At 39.0% G+C, this 24,678-nt stretch overlaps 1 protein-coding gene across 1 annotated transcript in view; it reads left to right on the forward strand.

The window, feature by feature from the left end:
• RAPGEF4 (Rap guanine nucleotide exchange factor 4) overlaps positions 1–24,678 on the forward strand; it is a 222,504-nt gene that overhangs the window by 160,216 nt on the left and 37,610 nt on the right. The window contains exons 12-17 of the mRNA XM_077829663.1: positions 208–268; positions 1,005–1,081; positions 7,237–7,383; positions 8,580–8,695; positions 13,797–13,885; positions 16,318–16,396. Coding sequence (XP_077685789.1) covers positions 208–268; positions 1,005–1,081; positions 7,237–7,383; positions 8,580–8,695; positions 13,797–13,885; positions 16,318–16,396 — 569 coding nt within the window. The remainder of the gene's footprint in view (positions 1–207; positions 269–1,004; positions 1,082–7,236; positions 7,384–8,579; positions 8,696–13,796; positions 13,886–16,317; positions 16,397–24,678) is intronic.

Genomic DNA, 24,678 nt, shown 5'->3' on the forward strand with positions numbered 1-24,678 from the left:
TAGCCCTTCCTCATCTCCCTTATTTGTGACCAATGGCTTAAACCATGGTCTGGCCCCAAATCTGTATGTAATTTAATACATGTTGATCCTGACCCTGCTCCCAGTTAAGTCAATGGGAGCAGAATGGTGCCCATTGGCAAACTGTTACATTTAGCACCAAAAATGCAGTACACAGAAAACCTATAATTCTTCTCTCTTTATTTTAAGGTAAAGCGAGAATTAGCAGGTGTTCTAATCTTTGAGTCACATCCCAAAGCAGGAACTGTCTGTAAGTAAAAGGGATCCAACCATATCTTTTCTTCTCATGTGTGGTTTTAGACAAGTATTTAAATTACTATGCAAAACTTGAATACTCCAAAGCTGGCTGTTCAGAACATGTGAGTGGCCAGTTGCAAAACGTCTGTGGATTGCTATTTGGACTTCTGTGCCCACTAATGTTTGGGGGTGTTTGTATTTGGGGTTTTGGTTTGGACTCATCTCTAATTAAAATGGATTTTAGTTGTATCATACACTAATGAAAATGTTATTCTCATGGTATTCAGAAGCCCAGCTTTGTGTATAAAAATATTTAAAATGCGATTGTTTTGAACTTTTTATATAGAGAAGCACTGGAAAATTAATGTCAGGTTCTCAGCACTTTAAGTATTAGGGTTAGATCACTCAGCATCCTGTAAGATCCAAATCTATGTATCAGTTAGCAATTGATAACATAAAGTTCATAAAGACACCTATAAAGAAATGGCAAATTACAGCTGCTTCTAGTATTGTCTTAGAAAAAAGAGGGCTTCATACAAATATTATAAAATTATTAGTATTCTTTTTTTGTCTCAAATCAAAAGAAAATTGCTTTTAAATCATAATGTGACATTTTTCAAGATAGTAAGATCACCTAAAATGACTTCAGTGTAGTTATTTTATATTGGTGTAACTGAGGGAAGAATCTGGCCCACTTATGCTAAAAGGCACCTATATTCTCAGCATAAAATCTTTTCTCTTTTTTGTAGTATTCAATCAGGGAGAAGAAGGTACTTCTTGGTACATTATCCTAAAGGGATCGGTAAATGTAGTCATTTATGGCAAGGTATTTTTGAAAACCTTTTATTATTCTTTTTATTACTGGGACTGTAAGAATAAACTTTCCTGGAATACAGTTTGATTTACAGCAAGATTATGTTGTTTGGGGTAAAAAGTAGAATATTGTTTTCAGTCTTTAATCAAGAAATTATTCCAAATTATTCTATTTATGATGCTTTTACATGACTGATGTATAATTTCAGGACTATAATTTGCTTGTATGTTTACAATTTCAAGATTATAGACCACCTTGTACTACAAAGTGGTTTAAGTCAAACACAAACATTATGTCATAGCATACCCTCTCCAAGATACTCAGTGACTCCTTAGCTAAATATCACACATATTTAGCACTTAGCAGTAGTTACTGCTTTAATTGCAATAGTAGCTGTCACACCATAGTGCTGACATTGTCTGAATATAGCTTTGTTCTCATTCACTGATAAACTGCCCCAAGTTATAGCATCATAATCCCTATGTAGCTACATTCAACACAGCAAAAAATAAGGCCCAAATTCACATGTAGGCTACCTCTACCCAATGAGCTGTGGTGTGATTCCCCTGCTCCCGTACAGGTGCTCACACTAGCTCTCATCGAAGGCTAGCAGTGTAGCTGCAGCAGCATGGGTACCGGCAGCGGAGGCCTGGCTTTGCTGTGCTGAAGATGTACTCACTGGTTTCAGGCAGGTTTGTACTTGGCACAGCTAGCTGTACCTCCTCTGCCATTCCCTGTGCTACTGGGGCTGTGCTGCTCTTTGTATTCGAGCTAGCGCAAGTATACATACATGGGCAGGGGAGTCGCGCCTAGCTCATAGTGTAGACGTAGCCACATCCCTTTGACTTTCCTAGCCTTAGCTAAGCCCTGTGGCCACATCATGGTTGCCACAGTCCTTTGGGGATGTAAGATCAACTGCTTCCTTCTGGGTTGTTGCTTTGGTCTATCGTATGGGCCCATTGCTCTACTGGGAAATGATTCCAAGACTTGTATTTATTCTCAGATCTGCTGCCAAATGATTCTGGCAGTCATAGTCTGACACTCCCTGGTTCCAACCACTAACCCTCAATTAGTGGATCACCTCTTTTATACCTGCAAGGCCGTTTTTGCCCTGTTCTAAAGGCCAATGCCTTTGGTTCACCCTACTTCATCTATCTAAACAGATTCTAGCTTTGTGAAATCTATCGAATTTTTATCCTGAAAATATCATTAAATCTCTTCACTTTTGGTTATTGGGAAGGCTAAAATCCTTCTTAACTTTTCCTTTTTGCAGCCTGAGGTTCACCCTAACTTTCTCCTTTTGTTCTGCATGCTGTTCTTACTCTCCATGAACAGATCCAACACCATATGCTGTCCTGTCAGTTTAACTCCACCCTCGGGCTCTCTGCCCATTGGCTAGTGGTTTTCCACTTTTCTCTGACTGGTCATTCATTCACAAGTATTACCATTTGTGAGCATAATCACATATGAACCATCATATGTTAGCTTAAATTTTATTATCGCTTCACAAAGTATAATCATTTGTATACAGGAACTTTAAATACAAAAAAATATTGTTCATCTTACCAACCTTTTACCATAACATGGAGATATAATTCTGTATTTCCTTTTATGCCATTTCATGTCTAATTATTTAAGCATGTATAACTAATGTTGAAGAAGCTATATAGGTATTTTCAGTGTAATTAATGTGTCACCTCTCTTTAGAGTATTTTAATGTCCTTTGATAAACCATTAAAAATGATCCCTTTAAGTATGTTTCCATTTTAAATAATATATATATATGTATAGTACTTTCTGAATAAATTGACACAGATTGATGTGCATTCTTCAACTCTCCCCCCACAAGGGTTCTCCCATTAAGTGGCTTCAAATGGTCTGTTCATGTGGGTAAGGATAACTCACACTAGTAAAGGTTAGAAAACGGAGTGAAGATATCTACTACATATTCTGCTTTCGTACCAGGTACTTGGAGGAAGGTACAAGAATCCCTATAGTGCTCAGATAGGAAATAACCTGCTCATAGAGGAAGTTACTTCCTAATCCCTGGCAGTTAATAGTCAATTTATGTCCCAAAGCATAACGGTTTATATCCCTTCTAAGAATTTTTTTATCCTGTCTCATGTAACTGAGCATTCTCTCCTTAACCATATAAATGTCAAATCCTTTCAGAATCTTACTGATCTTTTTCACCTTAGTGATACATTGTGGCAAAGAGTTCCAGAGATTAATTATAAACTGTGTAAAAAGAATATATCCTTTTCTCAGTTTTAAATATGTTGCCTTTTGATATTATTAAATTATCCTTCATTCTCTTGAGAAAGGGTATATAGATAAAAGTTCCTGATTTTTACCTTCTGTATGCCATTCATTATTTTCTATATCACTGTCATGCCTCTGATTTCTCTCCTCTCTAAATTAAACAGTCCTAATGTCTTTCTTCGTATGGAAGCTTTCCACACATATAATCTATTTGTCTTCCATCTTCGGACTCCTTCTACTGGGAAGTTCTAAAGGAATCAAATAAAGTTACTTTTGTAAAAAGGATAAATAGGATGACCCAGGTAACTATTGACTGGTTAGTCTGAGATTGATCCTGAGCAAAATTCTGGAAAGGCAGATATGTGATGCAATCAGTAAAGAATTAAAGGATGATAGCATAACTAATGCCAGTCAGCAGGGTTTTATGGAACATAGGTGGTGTCAAATAAACATGATAGAATTTTTGATTGATAAATGTCACTGATAAAGAATCTTAAATTTCTGCAAGAGACAAGGTGGGTCTTTTATTGGGCCAAATTCTGTTGGTGAAAGAAACAAGCTTTCGAGCTACACAGAGCTTTTCTTCAGGTCCGGGAAAGATACTCAGAGTGTCACAACTGAATACAAGGTGGAATAGATTGTTTAGCATAAGTAGTTAACCCATATTTCAAGGGATCCTTCAAGGTGAAGTTGGATATTAACACCCCTCTAGTCATCGGAGAAAAAAGACTAGACAGTATCCTGAATTGCAGTGACAGTGAAAAGGATTTTTCTCCTATGACTGAGGAGGTGTTAATGGGTCACTTCACCTTGAGTGGTCTCTTAGAATATGTATGCAGTGGTGGTGTAGTCATGTTGGTCCCAAGATATTAGAGACAAGGCAGGTTAGATAATATCTTTTATTGGACCAACTTCTGTTCGTGAGAGAGACAAGCTTCTGAGCTCTACAGAGATCTTCTTCAGGTCTGGGAAATATTTCAATGGACCATTCAAGGAGAAATGTCCATTAACACCTCTCCAGTCATGGGGGGTGTAAGGAGAGAAAAAATATATTCCCTCACCCACCTTATCTCTCTTAGAATATGTGTTAGCTACTTATGCTAAACAATCTGTTCCACCTTGTATGTAGTTGTGACACTCTGAGTACTTTCCAGACATGAAGAGCTCTCAGTAAACTCGAAAGCTTGTCTGTTTCACCAACAGAAGTTGGTCCAATAAAAGATATTATCTCACCCACCATGTCTCTCTAATATCCTGGGACCAACACAGCTGTAGCAACACTTAAATTTCTTCTGGTCATTTGACTTAGTCCCACAGACATCTGATAAAGAAATTAGCACTATACAAAGTCAATGTAATCCATATTAAATGGATTAAAAATTGGTTAACTGTTAGAAATAAAATAATAATCATAAATGGGGACTCATCATCCTACGAGGGCACTTCTAGTGAGATCCCACAGCGGTCTGTTCTTGGCCCAATGCTATTCAATATCTTTATCAATGATAAAAAATAAGATCATTGCTGGTAAAATTTGCAGATGACACAAATATTTGTGGCATAGTAAATAATGATGGTGACAGGTCAGTTATACAGACAAATCTGGATCGCCTGGTAAGTATGGGCTTATTTGAATATATACCAATGTAAGGTCATCTATCTAGAAACAAAAAATGTAGTATCCTGGGTAGCAGTGACACTGAAAAGGATTTTTGGGTAATGGTGGATAAGCATCTGAATGTGAGCTCCCACTGCAATGCCATGGCTAAGAAGCGGGACACTATCCTTGGACACTATCCTTGGATAAACAGGGGATATCAAGTAAGAGTAGGGAATTAATATCTCTGTGTATGGCATTAGTAAGATTATTACTGGAATACTTTTTAAAAAGTTGAAAAATTGGAACAGGTTCAGAAAAGAGCTTTAATAATGATTTGAGGTCTGAAAAACCTGTATTCTAGTCAGACATTTAAGAAGCTCAGTCTATTTAATTTATGCAAGAGAAGGTGAAGAGGTGACTTGATCACAGTCTTCAGTTACTTCCATGGGGAAGAGTTTTCTGATAGAAGATGGCTCTTTAATTTGGCAGAATCGTGGGGAAGAGGACCTGTTAGTACTCTCCCTAAGTTGTTGTTATTTGAGAAAAACATTTGCTTAAAGGGAGATGTTTGCGAGAGACTGAGGAATCTGGATTCCAATAAACCTACATTTTGAAAAGTTAAGGAGACAAATGACTCTGAAACATTTTAATGTCACCACTTATTTCTTCCCACACACAAACTTCCATATAAAATCCTACACATTGAACTCTAAGCCGTGCCTCAGAAAAACTAGTACATCACTCAAGTTTCTCTATAGAAAGTTACAAAAAATTGTACTGTATGGTGGAAAATAGTACACTTGGCAGATCTGCATTCACCCAGCACTGAGAAAGATTTACTAGTCTGTAATTCGCAACATCAGGCCATTACCTTTTAGAAAACTAAAGTACAGCACTGGCTACCTTCCAATTCTCTGGCATAGTAGTTGATTTTAATGAGAGAGTGTATATTTTTATTAGTAGCTGAGCCATTCTGTTCTTATGTCCTTCAGAACTCTTGGATGAATACCATTCAGTCCTGGTGAGCTGTCACTCCTCCATTTCATCAGGATTTTTTGTCCGGGCCTTTACCACCATATTCACTTATATTAGCTGATGTCTTTATCTGACCTGTGTGCTCCTCTGTACCCGTCAGTTTTCCTTCAATTCCTACTTTAAATAACCCTCCAAAACTGTCAATTTTTGTGACAGCAATCTGTTCTCATTTTAGTTAAGGTAAAGCGCAGAAAGTATCCCTAATAAATTTCCTCTTTATGAGGGAGATTTTCACCGGTGAATATGGGAGCTCTTAAAACCTTTTGACTTTTAATGGTAGTTCGGCACCTAACTACACTTTGTGCCTTTGAAAATCTCCCCTGACATTTTCTCATGCTGGACCTGAATGTGGAACTCTAAGCATTTCAGTGAGAGCTACCATAGAGGTCCCACTATTAAGGCTTTTTCTTATTCATCCAGATTTAGCTTCTAGGTCATCTCTCACTCCACCCTGTGGGCCCAATTTTCAGCCTGTTAAATCGGTGTAACGCTGAAGTCAGTGGAGCTATGCTGATTTACACCAGCTGAAGATCTGGTTCTGTCTCTTTAGTGTCAGTAGATAAAATGACCAAGCAACTCTCCAGCCCTCACTAGAGGCATATCTAGATGTCTTGTGAGCTCTGTCATCTATATAGCTGGTAAGTCACTGAACAGTTCTCACAGTCATCACATATCCAGCTATTCATATTTCTAATGATCAAATCCTCTACCACCAATCTGTTGACTTATTACAGTGGTTTTCCCACCTCCTGTGAGGACCTCCTTGGTATATGAGGAATGATCAGCCTCCTTTACCTAAACTGGAAGATGGAAATTTGTACCTCCATTCCACCTAGAGTCTCCTATCATTAGATCAGGACATCCATCATAGGCATGTGCGTTAGGGAAAAGAGCAGAATAGGTAACAGAGACTGACACTGTTGGAGAAGAGAATTTCACTCAAAATCTGTTCTTCAGTAAACTAGATCTGTATTTTGCATGGTCTCTTTTTTTAAATCAAGAGCTTGCTGTCATCAGCAAGGCCAGAAGAGTCCTTTGCTCTGAGTCTAATTTCAGAGAGCAAGCCCATTCTTTTCTGTTCTTGCCTTTCTCTGGTAATAGTAATAAGCAGTTATCAAGTATTGTTTCCTAGTCATTATTTTTGCTGTTGATTTCCTGCCAAATACATTTGTTTTAATATTGGATTTTGAAGTCTGGTGTTTGCACATGGCATTTCAATGGGATGAAGTATAATGATGATTTTTGTGTATAAATGTTTTGCTGTTTCTAGGGTGTTGTATGTACCCTACACGAAGGAGATGATTTTGGCAAGTTAGCTCTAGTGAATGATGCTCCAAGAGCAGCGTCTATTGTTTTACGAGAAGATAACTGCCACTTCTTGAGAGTAGACAAGGAGGACTTTAATAGAATACTTAGGGTAAGTGTTGGGTAAGACATGACACGAACACCGGTCCTCTGATATTTGCCACCTCCAGTGGCCTGCTTTCTAACCTTGCAAACATTTTCAGAACCTGTGTCATTAGTATCAATAAATGACAATCAACCCAAAGCATCATTTGAAATAACTTGTAATTAAAGAAGAGAGACGTGACATCCTAGAAAAAAAACCAAAAACACAAGTAGTACATTAAGTAAACTACAGAAAAATACATTGACCCCTTCTCAAAGGATCTGGAAAGATGTACAGGCCCAATTTTTGTGGTTATTAATGTTAGAAGAAAAGCTCAGTTGTGGTGTTTATAACTTGAACCTGGGCCCAGATGATCTGATTGTGATTGGTTGGGAACATCCCACAATACACAAGGCCAGAAACATCATTACCCTACATTGGAATGTCTATGTGCCTGCTGGAGTGATGACAAAATCAGTTCAGATAGCGCTGTACATGAAAATTTTCTTGCTGCTACTAAGTGGCACCTGAACTAATAAGGAGTGAGATGCTTTAGGTACTGAGACCTGGTTGGTCTTGGAGACTCCAGTTGAGTTTTATGTAGCTCTTGCTGTCTGATTTTAGCAGGATTTCAAAGACTGCACTGATGTAGTAAAACCTGGGTGCCAGGTTGCTTTTCATTTGTGTTTAAATGTGCACCAGTTTTGGCTCTGTCTTTGTTTTACTTGTATATAAAAATGTTTCCACCCTACACTCTGAGTAGCTCTAACAATTTATTGGGCTAGGATTTATAATTCTTCTATCATCCTTCCAAAAGAACAGTATTTAAAAATGAATGGTCAACAAATGCCAGATTATGGATAATGATGATCATGGAAGGGCAGGGGTTGAAATGACTACATTTTAAAGGTGAGGAGAAGGGTTGGTTCTGGCAATCTGCTTTCTTCCCACCTCATACCTGTGATCCCCTTCCTAGAGGCTGCTGCACTAGACTTCCCTGTGATTCTCCACATGCCCACCAGGAGAGTCCAGTTACAGATCCTCTTCACTCTGCCTGCAGGGAGAAAGGGTGCAGAGAGGGAAACAAACATGGGAAGGACCAGCCACAGAGACTTGGCTCCTCAGTTTTTGTTGAAGTTATAATGAAAGTCATTCGTTTTTAAAAAGTAATTAAGCAGCCAAGTCAGGTGCAGTAACTGTATTAAAAATAACTTGTCTTGCAGGATGTTGAAGCAAATACAGTAAGACTCAAAGAACATGACCAAGATGTCTTGGTATTGGAAAAGATCCCAGCAGGAAACAGAGCTTCTAATCAAGGAAACTCACAACCTCAGCACAAGTATGTTTTCATTCAATAGTGCAAATGTCAGACTGTGATTAACCTTTTCATACAGTATTATTATCTAAACAATAGCATATTCTCCCTTTCTGTGGAAGAATTCAATGTATGTAAGGGTTGTTGTTTTTTTAGCATCAGCTAATCACATGCCCTGTAGTGCATAATATATCAATTTCCAGCTACGCAGTAGGTGTACAACTTTACACAATAATTCTCTAAGGCTCTAACTGTAAATATTCATCTCATGAATGACTTTTAAATAGATTGCACATGGGGAATGATGAAACCCCATTAAGCAGAGCAATTGTGTAAAATGCATGGGGAAAGTACATTGTTTTGTTACTAAGTACAGATGTTTCCTCTTTGGATTTCAGATTCAGGATTTGAATAAAAATTTGCTAGGTTCAATTTATACACAGTGTGAAGAATTCAGACAGGAAAGTAACTCCCTGAATAGGCTTGCATTATTTTCTATAATATTCACCACATTTCCCCTGCCTTCTTACCTAGAAGCAGGAAGCACCATTCTGAAATGAAGTAGGAGTGTCCAAGGAAGTCAAGTTATCAATATTGCAAACGAATGGAACTGCTGGAAAAAATCCCCAAGACAGGGGCTGTGAAACTTACTGGTTTTCTACACTTGAAAAATACAGTCAGGTTGTATTTCAATAGTTTAAATTCCCCAGCAAAGAGGTAATGACCTCATGCACACACATTTGCATCCACATGCATATTTTGCACACACATGCATTCACATGTAGAGCTGGACAAATACCTGGCAGTTCTGAAAAAAAAAAATTGGGTTAAACTAAAACTGAAAATTTGGGGTGGGGGAAATGGTGAATTGAAAAAGTTGATAAAAGTTTTGTTTCTGGTTGAATAAAACATTTAATTTCTGGGCATTTTCAAAATAAAAGCAAAGGAAATAAAGCGTGATGTTCACAAAATGGCCAGAAAAGCTGGTACCTCCCTTTTAACCTTTAGTCCAGTGGTTAGGGCACTCATCTGAGATGTGGGAGACCTGCTTCAGTTCCCCTTTCTATGTCTTATGTGGAGCAGGGAATTGATCTCGCACGTTGCAGGAGAGTGTCCTAACTCTAGGCTGTGGCAAAATACAGCAGGAGATGGCAGTGATTTCCCCCCCGCCCCCAAGTATTGTCATTTCACAGGAATGTTGTGCCAGTTTCCTTGGACAATAATGGATGTGCCCTTTGCCATCATGTATCCAGTAAGGTTGGCATCTCTACCACAGCTAACATTATGTATTGAGAAGTACTGGAGCCTTTTTTCTGCTCCTCACTTTTACTCAGATAAGGAACTCGTTTTCCTTCTATTTTGAGGGATTTTTTATTAGTTAAGATGAGATATAAGGTTAGTGCTGGCACTGCCCATTTTTAGTACAATTTTCCTCTGATGTGTGATTACCGCCCATCTGTTACAGTATTTATAATGATATTTTATCTGTAGGGATTTAAATAAAGTATTCCTTATATTTTTACACACATTTTTCATCTGCTATGTAATCTGTCATCACACCCTATGACTAAGTTATTAGACCCAGGCATTCCCTCTCAGCAAACAGTTTAGTTTTAGGGCCTGTAAAAGGGTTAGTACCCACCTCTCATGTGGGCCCCCTTTTCTTTGGCCAGTAGTGCCTGCAAACACAGTTCTTCTTCAGGGGAGGGGAGCACCCACCTCTCATGAATGGCCCCCTTTCTCTCTGTTAGGTTTGAGCCTGCTCTGGGTTTTTTTGTTCTTTCAGCGGGGTGGCAACCGCCTCTCGCGAGCATCCCCCAGCTGCTGGTTCTCTCAACTGGTTTTCGGCAACTCAGCCCTCCGTCCAAGCTGCACACGCTGTCCCCCACTTCTGGGGTATACAGTCCTGAGTTCTTATCACGGCCCTGGTATGGTATAGCTCTTAGGCCTCTTCCCAGAGGCACTGCCTTCTTCAGACACTTAGCCGGGGCCCATCTCGGTACCCTCAGCTGGTGTCCTTCTCAGCAGCCCTCCCTAGATTCAGTCTGTAACCAGACCAGTGGAGCCCATCTCGGTACCCTCGTCTGGTCTGGCCAGGTTTTGTGCTCAGTCCCCTGGGTTCAGCCTGCCCCCAGTGACCTTTAGATGGCTCTGCTGCTATACTATCCAGCCAGCCAGGCACCCGGTCTTTGGCAGTCTTCGCTGGGCTCAGTTCTGTCTGGTGAGCTCTCTGCGGTGAGCTGTCCACAGTCCTGCTGTTCGTCTAGCCAGCCAGGCACCCGATCCTCCCTCATCGAGCTCCACACAGCAACTGAAGGCTCTGCTCAGCTGCTTGCCTTTTATCTGGCCTTTCTGGCCACTTATTGGTCACTCCAGCAGCCCCTCTGATTGTCTGCTCTTCTCTAGATTGCCTAGGGGACTCCTCGCTGCTCTATTCTGGGACAGGGTGATTCAGGGCTGCGAGGCCTCCAGCAGGAGGCTTCTGAGCCTAGTCCACCCTGCCACAGGGCCAAATTCTTTAGTAGTGTAAATGAGTGAAACTCAGTTGTAGTCAGTGGAACTGCACTATTTTATATCAGCAGGGAATTTGGTCCTCTAGATTTTACCCATTTTGCTTTTTGTGACTTGATTGTGACCACATAATTTTGCGCATTTCTTAAACGGTTCAATGAATGTTTTATGCAAACATATTTCAAACACTGGATTTCTTGAAAACTCTTTGCTATGAGTATTACTTCTAGTATCTGACATTTAACAATTCAAAATTTGAACAGATAAGTCATATAGTATGTTTGTGCTCCCTGGCTAGATGAGGATAGTTTTCAAAATCAAGCTTCCAGGGTGAATACTTTCAATGAAAATTCGAAGGTTGCTTTTCAGAAATATTTTATCAATTTTCTTAAATATATTGTTTCTGTGAACACTCCTGCCAGCGAACATTCACAGAAAGCAAACACAAAAGGGTCAGAAGCAGAGAAAAAACAAAATGGCTTAAAATTTAAGCATTCACAAATTATTTTTTCAGAGTCCAGCTTATTCTACTGACAGAACGTTTGATAAAGTATTTTTATCTTAAACCTTTTAAACTCAATTAGTACTTGTGAGTGTGACATCTCTAGTTTCTGCTAAGACGTAGTAAATGGAGTGAGTGGCAAACGTTAGGTTTCAAAGTCCATATTTAGACACCTAAATAAGTGCTTGATTTCCAAAATGCTGAGTCTTTGGGAGTTAGTGAGTGCTCAGTGCTTTTGAAAATCAGGCCACTTATTTAGATGCCTAAGTCAGGAATTTAACTGTAAGTACCCACCTTTGAAAGTCCTGGTCAAACCATTCTGGCAGAGGCCATGCAACCTTCCCCATACTGCCCCAGCAGTGTTGCTCAGGCCTGAGTCGGAGAGCTCACCTCTCTGGCTGGGAGGGTGGTTCGTTCTCCCTGTCCATTCAAACCTTAGCTTCTCTGCTGAGATTGTCAACAAAGGTACCAATTTTGATGTGGGCACTTTCTCCCTAGGAAGTAAAATAAGACAAGCAAGTGACTATATAAGATACTAAACTACCTTCAGACTTTTGATCCCTACTAAATTGTATAGAGGTGAAACACTGTGTAGTGTATTGTTAGTTCCCTGAGACATCCTGTCAAGAACTATTTTTTCTCTTCTCTTAATCTTAAGAAAGGCTCCATTTTGGGACCAGATGCCCTGAACTGCAGTTTGGGTCCCTCCCCGCCCCCTCGTCTGCTGCAGCTCACTGAGCCACAGTTTCAAAGAATGACAGGCTTGCTACGAAGAGCTAACTCTGAAGTTCTCTCTTCCAAGCTCTAAGTTCTCTCTTCGTGGGTGATCACACACATGCAGTGTTACTGACTGACACCTCTCAGAGCGTTGCTGCTGTCTACAGTCACTGTAGGCCACTTCGTTGCTTCGTTTTCACTTTCATATTCAAAGTGCAGCAAACTGGGTTCTCTCTGCCTCACTCACCTACAGACTTAGTTAGTATCTCTACAAGGATGTGCACTGGCTTAACAAGTGTTTGTGTTCTTGGGACTTCAATACAGTTCTTCCAAAGGGGCTGGCAGGTAAAAGAACTGTGATGGTCAGTGCTCAAAGTGAGGAGGAGCTCACAGGAGCTCAGCTCCACCACTTATTTCTCAGCAGGAGCAGAACACCTACACTTCTCCTAGGGTTTCGGGGTTTTTTTTAAGTTTCATACTTTTTCACTTCAACGTGGAAGAATGATGCAAAGATTGAAAGAATGAAATGGAAGATAAAAAGAAATCCTATTCACTAGGAAAGAAGGAAAGAGAGGACAGTTAATCCGTGCAGCTCTATTCTGTAATATCCTCTGCTATAGTGCTGGAGTGGTACATAAATCTTGTCAGTGTTCCCTGCAATACATATGATAACCTCACTATCCGTATCTCACAAGATTTACTGTTAGAAGTGGTGCAAGTACTGAAGTTAAGCAGATACTTATTTCCTGCAGTTACCTAAGGCAATTGGCAAGTTTTGAAGTTCCACCGCTGGAGGTTACTGTCTGCCACTATGTCCTTTCCCCAGCTCAGACCTGCAGTACTGCAGGCATTCGTTTGCTTTCATTGTTTTCCCTTTGAGCACTGATGATGATAAATAGTAGTGCCCATCTCCCCCTAAGAGTTACTCTGTTTAAATCCATCTAAAGCCTACATTTTCAGCAATTTTGTTGTTGCTGAGATTTTTGTCCTTGATAATACTTAGCACTGACAGTGTTTTTCGGAAAGGTCTGATTCACCATTTCTCTGCTCCAGTTTTACACCAGTGCAACTCCATTGAAATCAATGGTGTAAAACTGGAGTATTGCAGTGGAGAATGGGGCCCTTTATCATCTTAGACCTCATGGTAAGAAGGTAAGTATTATTGTTCGCATTTTACAGATGGGGAACCTGAAGCAAAGAGGTTGAGTGATTCTTTCCCCTGGGCCACACAGAAAGTCCGTGTCAGAGCAGGTATTTGCTCTCTTGTATTGTTCTTGACTTCCATTCCTGTGCTCAGAAGTCTTAGGTTCCACTTCTCTCTAGTACCAATTATTTCTTCAGTTGACATTTTCATTGTGCCTTTAGAAAATTAATTGCTTCTTTTCTCTTCCACAGGTATACTGTGATGTCAGGAACTCCAGAGAAAATTTTAGAGCACTTTCTAGAAACTATGCGCCTTGAATCAACTTTAAATGAAGCGACAGGTAGAATTATCTGACAAAAGCTGTATTTCTATTCATAAATAAGATAGGCTCTCGAGATGTAAGTGAAAATGTTATGCTTGGGAATGCAGCCTTTAATTATCTGCAGAAATTAATCTAATCAACATTTAGATACAAATTTTAAAAAGCTGGGAAATTCAAAATTTAAGACGATGATCCACCATCCTTATTTAGGGTTTGGAGTGTCTATTGATAGCAAAGCAGCAAAGTCTCACAAGATGTTGTAATACAGCCAATTGCTTTTATTGGTCACAGCTATGATGATAAATGGAGACCTGCCATAACCCAGTGACGTTGCCACCACAGAATGTACTTGTCATGACGCATGCCACATAATACTATGCACTAACCTTGATCCCTCCTGCATCACTTTAAATTTCTTTATTATACTTTTTCAATGGACTCTTATTCAAACAAGGAATTCAGCACCATCAAGGACCAAACCCTCTGCTGTGTAAATTTCTGCAGCTCCATCGAAGCCTACGGAGCTGCAGCAGTTTACACCAGCGGAGTTGTCAGATTCAAGAATGTGTGTGTCTGCTATCTTATGCCTTGGAGATCTTTTCATTAAAGAAAAGTCAAGAAAAAAGGATTTCTCATAATAATAGTAGTTGTAAACTGGCACAGACAATTTATATTATGTTACTGTATATCAAGTAGGACACCCCTTCAGTAAGCATGTTTTTGACCTTACAGATGGTTAGGAAGCATGAGTGTAAAGGCATTCTTAAATAATTCATAGATTAGTAGTGATATAATCAGTGCATCAGCCTGTGTGCTGAAAGATTGCATGATGACTTTTAACTTCTCTGTTTTAATTGCTTTTGTGAATAAAATAAGCTTGCCATACAGTTGCATACTCATCTAGCAACAAAAGTGGGGCATAGGGACTTCATGTCTGAAAACATCTGATGGCAAGTTTACCATCCCTATCCTTTAACTTTCTAAATAGTCTTAAACTTTTAAATTGTTTCAAAACATTTCTTTTCCAAAACGTCCAGTGGCAAAATTCCATATTTCAGCCTGATGGCCTGCAAAATATCACATTTCACAAACAAAGTCATTCTTAAGTGGTAGGGGCACAAACTTCTGAAACCACTGATTTTTCATTTGTGCAATTCTCTTAAATTAAAAACAACTAAACCCATTTGTTTTGTGAATTATACAAAGAATACTCTGGCTGAGGTCCATAGGATTTTATATACTTCGAACAGAGAGACACTTCCAGATGCTAAATTATATAAAGAGTGGAAGCAATGGTACAGTATGGATAGCACAGCTGTCACGCCATGTTTTCCTTGATAGCCCTCCATTACAAGATCTTAAATTGTTGTTACACTATAAAAAGTGGCTCTATAAAATGGCTCCCCGGGGTAATGGGTTTATTGTGCTTCACTGATTCCATATAAAATTTGCTTCGTTTACAATTAAAACAAACTGCCAACCCTCAGATTTATGCTGGGCTCTGAAAGCCAATCCAGATCAGTCCAGCTTATACATCATCACAAGTCCAAAGGGTAAAAGATGCCCTCATTTACACCAGTGCAACCCCACTAACATCTCATTGGGAGGGAAGAGGTATCTCTTCAGTTGCCAGAATGTAGTGCATGGTATAGTTAGACCTTCATTTCTTTCCAACCTAAAAATGTTATATTTGTATTATTAATCTCATTATACATCTGTTTTCTATGTTTAATTCAAATTTCATAATTGTGAATTGATTTGAATCAAAATATAAATTAGATCTTTGACTATCAATCTACTTATTTCTGGTCTTTTGCTGATGTCAGCTGGAGTCAGCAAGGAATTCTTCCCCATCTTAGTATTCTATTTGGAATTGTTATGCTGATACATTGATAGGTGCTTCCTAGGTACCAAGATGTAGAGTGCCTCATTCTCATTACACTGACGATCTTAGTGTACATGAGAATTATGCCCAAATATTTTACTGTTGTACGGGAGTATTGTGATGTGTGGGATGCCTTCTTCTGAAGTATTTATTATAAGCCCATTGAAGTCAAATGGATATAAATGTATGCTTAAAATAAGGCACATGCTAACGTACCTTGCTGAATCAGAACCTTAGTGCAGTATTTCATGGCAAGGATTCATTTGATGGAGACTGTGTAGTAGTACATCTACTAAAGCAAGGCACCTATCAAATCTAGAAGCATAACAACAGCAGAATCAATTCCGAGAAGGCAAATAAATCATTATTTCATGATAAATACATAGATTCTCTGTACTCAAGTTTAATACTGTACCCAAAAAATACAAAACGGAGTCAACTGCTGATCTCTTCACAGTCTTCAGGAAGTCAATGAGATCTTTAACTGAAAGAAGCATCATTGTTATGAACCCTGAGTTGTTTGCAAGAACTTAACTTTCTGCTTTATTTGTTTTTCTCTTCACAGATTCTGTTTTAAATGATTTTGTTATGATGCACTGTGTTTTTATGCCAAATAGTCAGCTTTGCCCAGCCTTGATGGCACAATATCCTTTTGTGATGAAAATTTTACATTTCTTTTAAGATCATTCCTATTAGAAAAGAGACAGATACATTCTGAAAAACTCATAGGTCTCCAAAGACAAGTAAAGTTTAATGGAGCCTCACTTTTATGGCCTACCTCCCAGTGTGTGAATGACAGAATACTCATAATTAGGCTTGGAAGGATTAGATTTTTATTGGTAAACATTGGTAATGTAGATTTCACTGTACTCACACAAACCAACAAAAAATATTTCCATCGATAGTAATCAACATTAAATGCTGCTTAAGAATGTAAGAGTTTGATTTAAGGATATTTACTTTGTAGGTTTTGACATGTGATGTTGATAATTTGTGTTTTAATGGATATAAAGCTTTAAGTTTTTGAATCTCAATATCTGCAGTCATTAAATAATTGTCTGCCCCCTCACCATTGCCTGACACAAGCCCCATAATTTCTTGCAACTGTGATGATTTAAATAGACAAAAAATATTTAAAATGCTTAAAACCCATAATTTTCTCAAATGTGAACATTTAAATTGATAAAAATAAATGCTTAAAATAAACATTGTTAAATAAATAAACATTGATAAATAAATAAATGTTTAAAATAAACATTGATATTACCTGTCAAAATTATTTAAAACATTTTTTTTTGCCAAGCCTACCCATGTATGTTTAAGCTGCCAGCAAGTGGTACATGTGAGGGTCCCCCCCTGTGATGTAACTTGGAACTGGGGTACCACTGAGCTCTCTGACTCCCCAGCCTGGACTCCCTCTCACACTGATGCTGTGACAATCTACAATCCTCTCCAGGACTTGCAGTCACACACACACTGACACAGACAAGGATACACCCATCTGTAGTTATGTGAGTGCTTCTCCTCAGCCACTCATGAACTAACAATAGAGAGGCTACAGCCAGCACTGCCCCTCCTGCCCCAGCTCCACAGCCTAGGACCCCAGGGCTGTACCGTCTTACCCTGGTCAAAAGCCTGACCAGTAAAGAAGATTACGCAGTCCGCCCCTCCCTTGATGTGGAGAGGACAATGGACCAGCCCCCATTCCTGCGCAGATTTCCCTTTACAATTCAAACAACACATTGTTTTAGGTAAAAAATATAAAACAAATTCATTAACTACAGAAAGATAGATTTTAAGTGTTTATAAGTAATAGCATGCAGACTACCAAGGAAATAAACAAAAATTCAATCTAAATTCTCTAAACTGGATAGGATTTGAATCAAGCCGTGTCTCATCCTGTTAGATAGTACAAACAGTCCACCAAACTTTCATATACAGGCAGGTTTCCTTTTTTCCCACCTGGGACCCCACCTTGCTCAGTTCAGTCTTTATTCCTAAGGTGTTTCCAGAGGTTGTGTTGTAGGGAGTGAGGCCCAGTGGTGATGTCACTTCCCCCTCTTATAGTTTTTTCCATATGGAGGGAACTTCTTTGTTTCAAGCCAAGCCCCCAACATAGTTTGTGGAAAACTAGAGGCGCTAAAATGGAATTCAGTATCACCTGATCTAGTCACATGCTCTTGCATGCTTCAGTAAGTCATGGCAGCTATTATCCATATGCTGACTGAAGCGTCCACAGGTGAGGATAAGCTTTTTCCAGGTCCCATTGTTTTCATTGATGGCCCATTACCTTGGATATTCCCTTCACAATGTGCTGGCTAGACTGGATGTAAACTGACCTATGGGAGTTAGCCAGGAGCAAACACATTTGAAATACAGATGCATAGTCAATATTCATAACTCCAGATACAAAAATGATACATGCATACAAATAGGATAATCATATTCAGCAAACCATAACTTTTCCATTGAAACCTCACATGACATATTTTGTACAAGATGCATCATAATTATATTCACAAAAAGAAAAGGAGTACTTGTGGCACCTTAGAGACTAACAAATTTATTTGAGCATAAGCTTTCGTGAATGCATCCAATGAAGTGAGCTGTAGCTCACGAAAGCTTATGCTCAAATAAATTTGTTAGTCTCTAAGGTGCCACAAGTACTCCTTTTCTTTTTGCGAATACAGACTAACACGGCTGCTACTCTGAAACCTGTCATAATTATATTATAACCATATAATCATATCATTATAGTGAATATGGGGCGCATAGTGTCACAGTACATACTCATACTATGGTGAAATAAAGAGCCTGAAAACTCTGTCTTTCCTGCTAGAGATTTCCTATCCTGCAGGCTGAATTCCACTGAGAGACATTAGGTGCCTATAAGTTAAAACAATCCCTTTGGCATGATAGCTGAACTCTTAAGGCACCTGGAGTAGATGAAAGTCAGTGGTTGCTTCAGCCAGCAGTTCCTTTTTTGTGCAAAATGAAAGCAGAATAATTAAAACATCAGAACAAAAGTATCCCTAGAGTAGGTGAGTGGTCGCTGTTAAAATTGTCAGCATTGTCCATGTTACCATGCCAGTTTTCTCCATACATGGAATAGGAAATAGCTGTGGTTGTATGTTAACTGTAGACAAATGTTGATTGTTTTAATGGCAATCACTTTGTTATAATTATTTTATTCTGAGAATATTAATTACAAGTAGCAGAGGGTTTATCTGACTGTATTTTCAGAAGGTTTCAGAGTAACAGCCGTGTTAGTCTGTATTCGCAAAAAGAAAAGGAGTACTTGTGGCACCTTAGAGACTAACCAATTTATTTGAGCATAAGCTTTCGTGAGCTACAGCTCACTTCATCGTATGCATACTGCGATGAAGTGAGCTGTAGCTCACGAAAGCTTATGCTCAGATAAATTGGTTAGTCTCTAAGGTGCCACAAGTACTCCTTTTCTATTTTCAGAAGGTGACTGAAGTTCTTGCCAGAACATTGCTTTTTCAGTTAAATTTAATGATGCTAAACAATGAAGCCAGGAAGGGCAGAAACACATTTCATGAGTGTTTGTACTCTGTATTTCCTCTGTGACAAGTGTGGACATTTCTCATGTAATTCTGGTCATCAGTTTTAATCACTTTACTTTACTTTTCCAAATGACTCAGTTACAGTAACAATTCAGATAACGACAGCATGTGGGGACAAATGGGGTAGTTTAGATTCAAGTTGGTTGCTGCCACTCTTTCATTGGTTCTCTGCCTTGGCGGTTGGCTTATGTGACAGTTCCAGCTCCTGAATATGCAGTCTGTTTAATGAATAAGCAACATTTCTTTAATTGCCTTTGTTCTTCTTGTGGCAGGAAAGATCCAGATAACTTTTACATTTAGTTTTAACTCTTTCTTTTAACTTATAACGTTTTATGAGTTTATTAAAACTTTTATTAGAGTTTGACAGGAAATGAGATTCTGTTTTCCAAAAGTCCAAACACTCCTGTTCTTTATATAAGAGCTTTCAGTTCTCAAAATAATCTTTCAAAATTAAATAACTCTTGGAAAGTCATTACCCGAAGTTGCTGACTCCACATGGCAATTTTTGGAATGATAATTTTCTTGTCTTCCTGCATTGAGTGAGGGTTTGATAATGTACTGCCAGTAATTCATTAATTATTTCCCCATTAATGTAAATATTCTATGGTTAAATGGCTTCTTACATTAGTAATTAGTCTGGCATCAAATGACCTTCCTATATTAGTAGATGAAACATCTTACTAGTCATATAACAATGATATCAGGCAATTATTATGATATCAGGCAATTATTGCATTTAGATACAAAATATTTGCAAATATACATATTAAAAGAAGCTTATGCAACCTTAAGTATTTGAGAAACAACAAAGGTTTTCACCTTTAAGTGGAAACTTTGGTTTGAAGTAACCAGTTTCTTCTGTAAAACATTTCACACCATTTAAGAATGAATGAAGACTCTAATGTGTTTACAAAAGAATTCTTTGTGTGGGTTAAAACTCAGATTTTTCTTTGAAAAGTGGGGATTGGGGGTTGATATAGGCTCACTTTACCTGTAGATTTATTGCTTGCTTTGGTAACACAATCCTGCATTCCTTTCACAATCAAGTTTCTTCCTAAAAGAATTGACATGGTTTGTCTGCTTGATGTTTGCTTGTCCTTGGGAGCTAGAAGCAGAAATCTTTTGGAATTTCTTTGATTATCTTTTAACATTTTGTCACATAATTAGCTAAGCCAGGCATCTTGGTTATGACATTCTTATTGCTGTATCTTAATATTCATTACAGATGCAAACAAGTTTGTCATGACTTAAAATAAAATTAGTACACTAATTTTATTGCCGTACATTTTGCATCAATATTGAGGTCTCCCCCCACAATGTGAACTTTCTCCTTGCAGATATTGCTCTCAGCAACACCGGTATTATTACTACATGGAGAAAATGAAATTCACCATCCCTGAAACCACTAATTGAGAATTAACCAAAAATCTGCATTATTATACATAATTGTGACCGATCGTCTTACTACACCGGTGGATATTGCTCACCATCACTCCATTAACCCACTTGTTGCATCTTCTCTAACTCAGATTGTTATAGCTCTTTGGGGCAGGGGACTCTCTTTTACTATATGTCTATAGAGTGCCTAACAGAATAGAGCTTCCGCTCTGGTTGAATCATCTAGCCGCCATAATATAAACAATAATAATAATCTACAGCAAATTTTAATAAGCAGTGTGAGGAATTCTAAATTGTATCTGAATAAACAAAAAGGAAACTAAAACTTGCATTGTACAGCATTAAGCTGGAACAAATTACCATATTATCAATATCATGCACCTAAGAAAAAATGAAACAAACATTGATCAATATCTCATACCTCATTCAGTTCTGAAGGAGTTTGAGATAATGAAGGATTCACACTTTATCCAAAGACTTTAATCTGTGGAAAACAAGTCAACTGATTGGGAATGTAACAGGTGACTGGTTCTCTAAGGAGAGGCGGGACAGCTCCATCCATGACACACTTAGGTTGCCTCCCCAGGTGGAAAAAATTAGCAAAGTCATGTGACAGGCAGATCATGTGGCTAAATAGGGTCCTTGGGGATGCCAATAAAACTTCTGGAAATCCAGAAGACTCAAAGTGTGAATCCCTGAGAGTTGCCACTCAGTAAAAGCAGGGAGGCCTACAGGTTGTGACTGTGCAGAACCCGGGAAGGGTTGAAAGTTGAGCCTACCTTCCCAGCCAGAAAACAGCAGCTTCCCAAACAGTACCCAATAACACTAGTCCGTTTCTCTTTTGCATCCGCGTGTGTGTGTATGTTTGTACATGGGTACCAAAATATATGTATATTAATACACACACACAAGTAAACAAACGTTATATATGTAGGAAATGGGCTCAAGCCACAAACATTAAGGTCCAGGTATCCCAAAGTCAGGATTTGTTCATAATTGCAGTTTGGTTTGGACCATTTTTAATATGAATTGAATACAAAATCTTCAGGAAAACACACAGCTTTTAGAAGTTCTATGTTGGGGCCAGTCATGTTTGTTTCTCTCTCTTCATTTCTCAACTCTCTCTTCTCAAAAACTCTCACAAAATCTTCCATCCAGAATGTGATCATGATGTAGGGATCTTGTTTCGAATATTACACCAGTGTCAACAGCTTCACTGACTTCCGCGCCTGAAGCACTTTACCGGCTTTACCAACAACTTAGTGACATAGTTTTCAGCAGATTGTTTAGAGTTTGCTCTTCACTGCACAGATAAATTGTTGTGAACTCACGAGCCTGGAGGGTGGTGTTTTTGATTTCACCTGATTCTGAGCCTCCAATGAAAAGTGTAAAGTAGCTGTAATCATCCAATCAAAACTGTGTCTCATGTAAACACAACAACAGTTTAGCCATTAGACCTTTATACTTACATCGGGCAGCTACAGAAAATACATTGTATGTTTTGTTAACTTTATTTACCATCAGATCAACAAGAATTTACACTCCATCACAGTGATGCACATTGGCTTTACACAATTATTAGTTATTAGTGTAGTTAAATTTTGATTGTATAGATGGAAGAACAGACTCAAAACTTGCTACTGCTTCCTAGCAACGATATCTTATGTCAACATAACTGATATCTAAGTACAGAGCTTTAACCATGTTGGTGTTAATTCATGTTTCACAATTAACTGCATATCTGACACTTACTTATTGCGAAAATACATAATATTGTGTTTCTGACTGCAAACTGTAATGCATCTACAACATGTAGAATTAGGAGGTTTTCACTAACTTGCACCATGATAACATTAATAAAGGAGCCATTGTGAGCCAAATTAAAAATAAGCAAATGAGCAGTAAAAATTACTGTTGCCTGTGGTGAGTCAGTTAATAAGTAGGTAAAAATATATGAAATAATAAGTGTTTGAAAGGTAGAAACAGCATGAGGAAAATGACTCAGTGGAATGTTAAATTTGCTGCCTGAAACATTAGACCGCATAGCCTGCAATATATTATTTACTTCCTGTGATCCTCGGACTTACGCACTCACATAAATAGGTTGACATGTTGTTTCCCTAGTCATGTTAAATCCATTCTAAACTAAATTAGAATGCAGATCTCTGTTCATACTCAAAAGCTTAGCAGTCATATAACTGTCCGAATAATCCTAGTGAAATGTCTAATCTCTATGGGTATTTTTGGTCAGAGGGATATTAGAAAATTCCATGTTCATAAGCCCGTCTTTTTTCCAATTAATGCTTTATTTATATAATGCTTTATTGTGAAAAAAAACCAAGAGCCCTTGGTGTCATTTTCAAATGAAAAGATTGAAATATAGACCTTTTGATTTCTAATGAAGAGTTTGAAGTCTCCTGGGTGAACTCTTGAAACAGTGTCCTGAATGAACCCCAGTCTTTGGTTTGGCTGAAACAATGGAAATAAATGAATTCTTAAAGTTCACTATGTCCAGATTCATATCAAAGCTATCATATGTGGGGGAGGCCATGGCCAAAAATTCTTCCAAGGAAGGCAACTCCAAGTTACCACCACAATCATTCTCTCCCTAATTCACACACAAACATCCGTTTATTGGGAGCAATTTTTCCTCCCACAATTTATACTATTAACCTAAAATCAACGAGAGGCAAGGCAAATTGCATGAAGGGTCTGATCCTGCTCCCACTGAAGACAATGATGAAATTCCTATTCAGTTCAACAGGAGCAGGATCTAGGAGGGCCAGGGGTCCAGTTGAAAAGGAACCTGACTGTCCAGTCAGATATACTGAGCAGACTCCCAAAGTCCGGTTACTGCGGGAGAGGGAAGCGGGGAGGCGCCAAGTCATCATCATGGCATTGCAGGCCCCCACTTAGCCAGGGCCACCTCCTACCTGCATTAGGTGGCTGCAGCTCCTAGCGCCGGTTCTGCAGGCAAGTCTCTCCTGACCCATGCAGGGAGGGGGGAAGAAGGGAAAAGCGGTGAGCGATGGAGGGAGAGGGAAAGAGGAGCAAACAGGGACAGGGCCTCAGGAGGAAGGGGCAGGACAGGAGTGGGGCCTCTGGGCATGGGTGAGTCCTAGGAGGAAGGAGTGGGGCAGGGGCAGGTCCTTGGGAGGAAGGGAAGGTTCTGGAACTTGCTGGAGTGTCCAGTTTTTAAATATTACGAAGTTAGCAACCCTAGCAGGATCAGACCTGAATTAATGTCAGCAGAAGGATTATAATGGGGTGTACAGGCAATTTAAGATTTATGAGACCAGTACTACCCCATGCCAGGTTTTCAACAAAGGACGGTTGGGACAAGAAATGAGGTCACTGACGGAGAGGAAGAAGTCTTGGGAAAGCCATGTGGGCTGATGATGCTTTTGGTTTTAGTGCCCAGATTTGTATAATCAGAGGCGTGCTGGAACTTCCCTCTCCCTTCAGTGGTGAGAGATCAAGTTGGTTCTTGGTGGGTCCTGCCTGTATGTCTGTCAGAACCAGGAGAGCACCACAGGCTTGGAAATGTAATCCTTAGGGCAGGATAGTAGTGCGAGCATGAGGGAAGGCCTGCTGGGATATAAGGAGACTGTATAAATCCTGCCGTTCCTAGAGGTAATAAACCAGGAGGCAAGCAAGCTGTCCTGATGGTCTCTCCCGTAAGGTATGGAAAAGTAGACCTCTCTGTATTTATTATGTGTGAAATTTGTTTTGCTTTGTAGTGATTCTGAGACAGACTCTTCTAATAAGATTCTGTGAGACCATGTAGATAGCTTCACTGCCTCCTCCCCCCCCCCTTTTTTTTTTCCCTGCTGCAAATTGAAATAAAGCTTCCCTGGCCCCAAACTTCCAACCTGAAAAGGGAGCTTTTTCTGTTTACAAATTCCATAGACGTGCTTTCTATTTATTTATTTATTTATGTA

This window comes from Eretmochelys imbricata, chromosome 11, assembly GCF_965152235.1.
Source record: "Eretmochelys imbricata isolate rEreImb1 chromosome 11, rEreImb1.hap1, whole genome shotgun sequence".
In the NCBI taxonomy this organism is placed as follows: domain Eukaryota; kingdom Metazoa; phylum Chordata; order Testudines; family Cheloniidae; genus Eretmochelys; species Eretmochelys imbricata.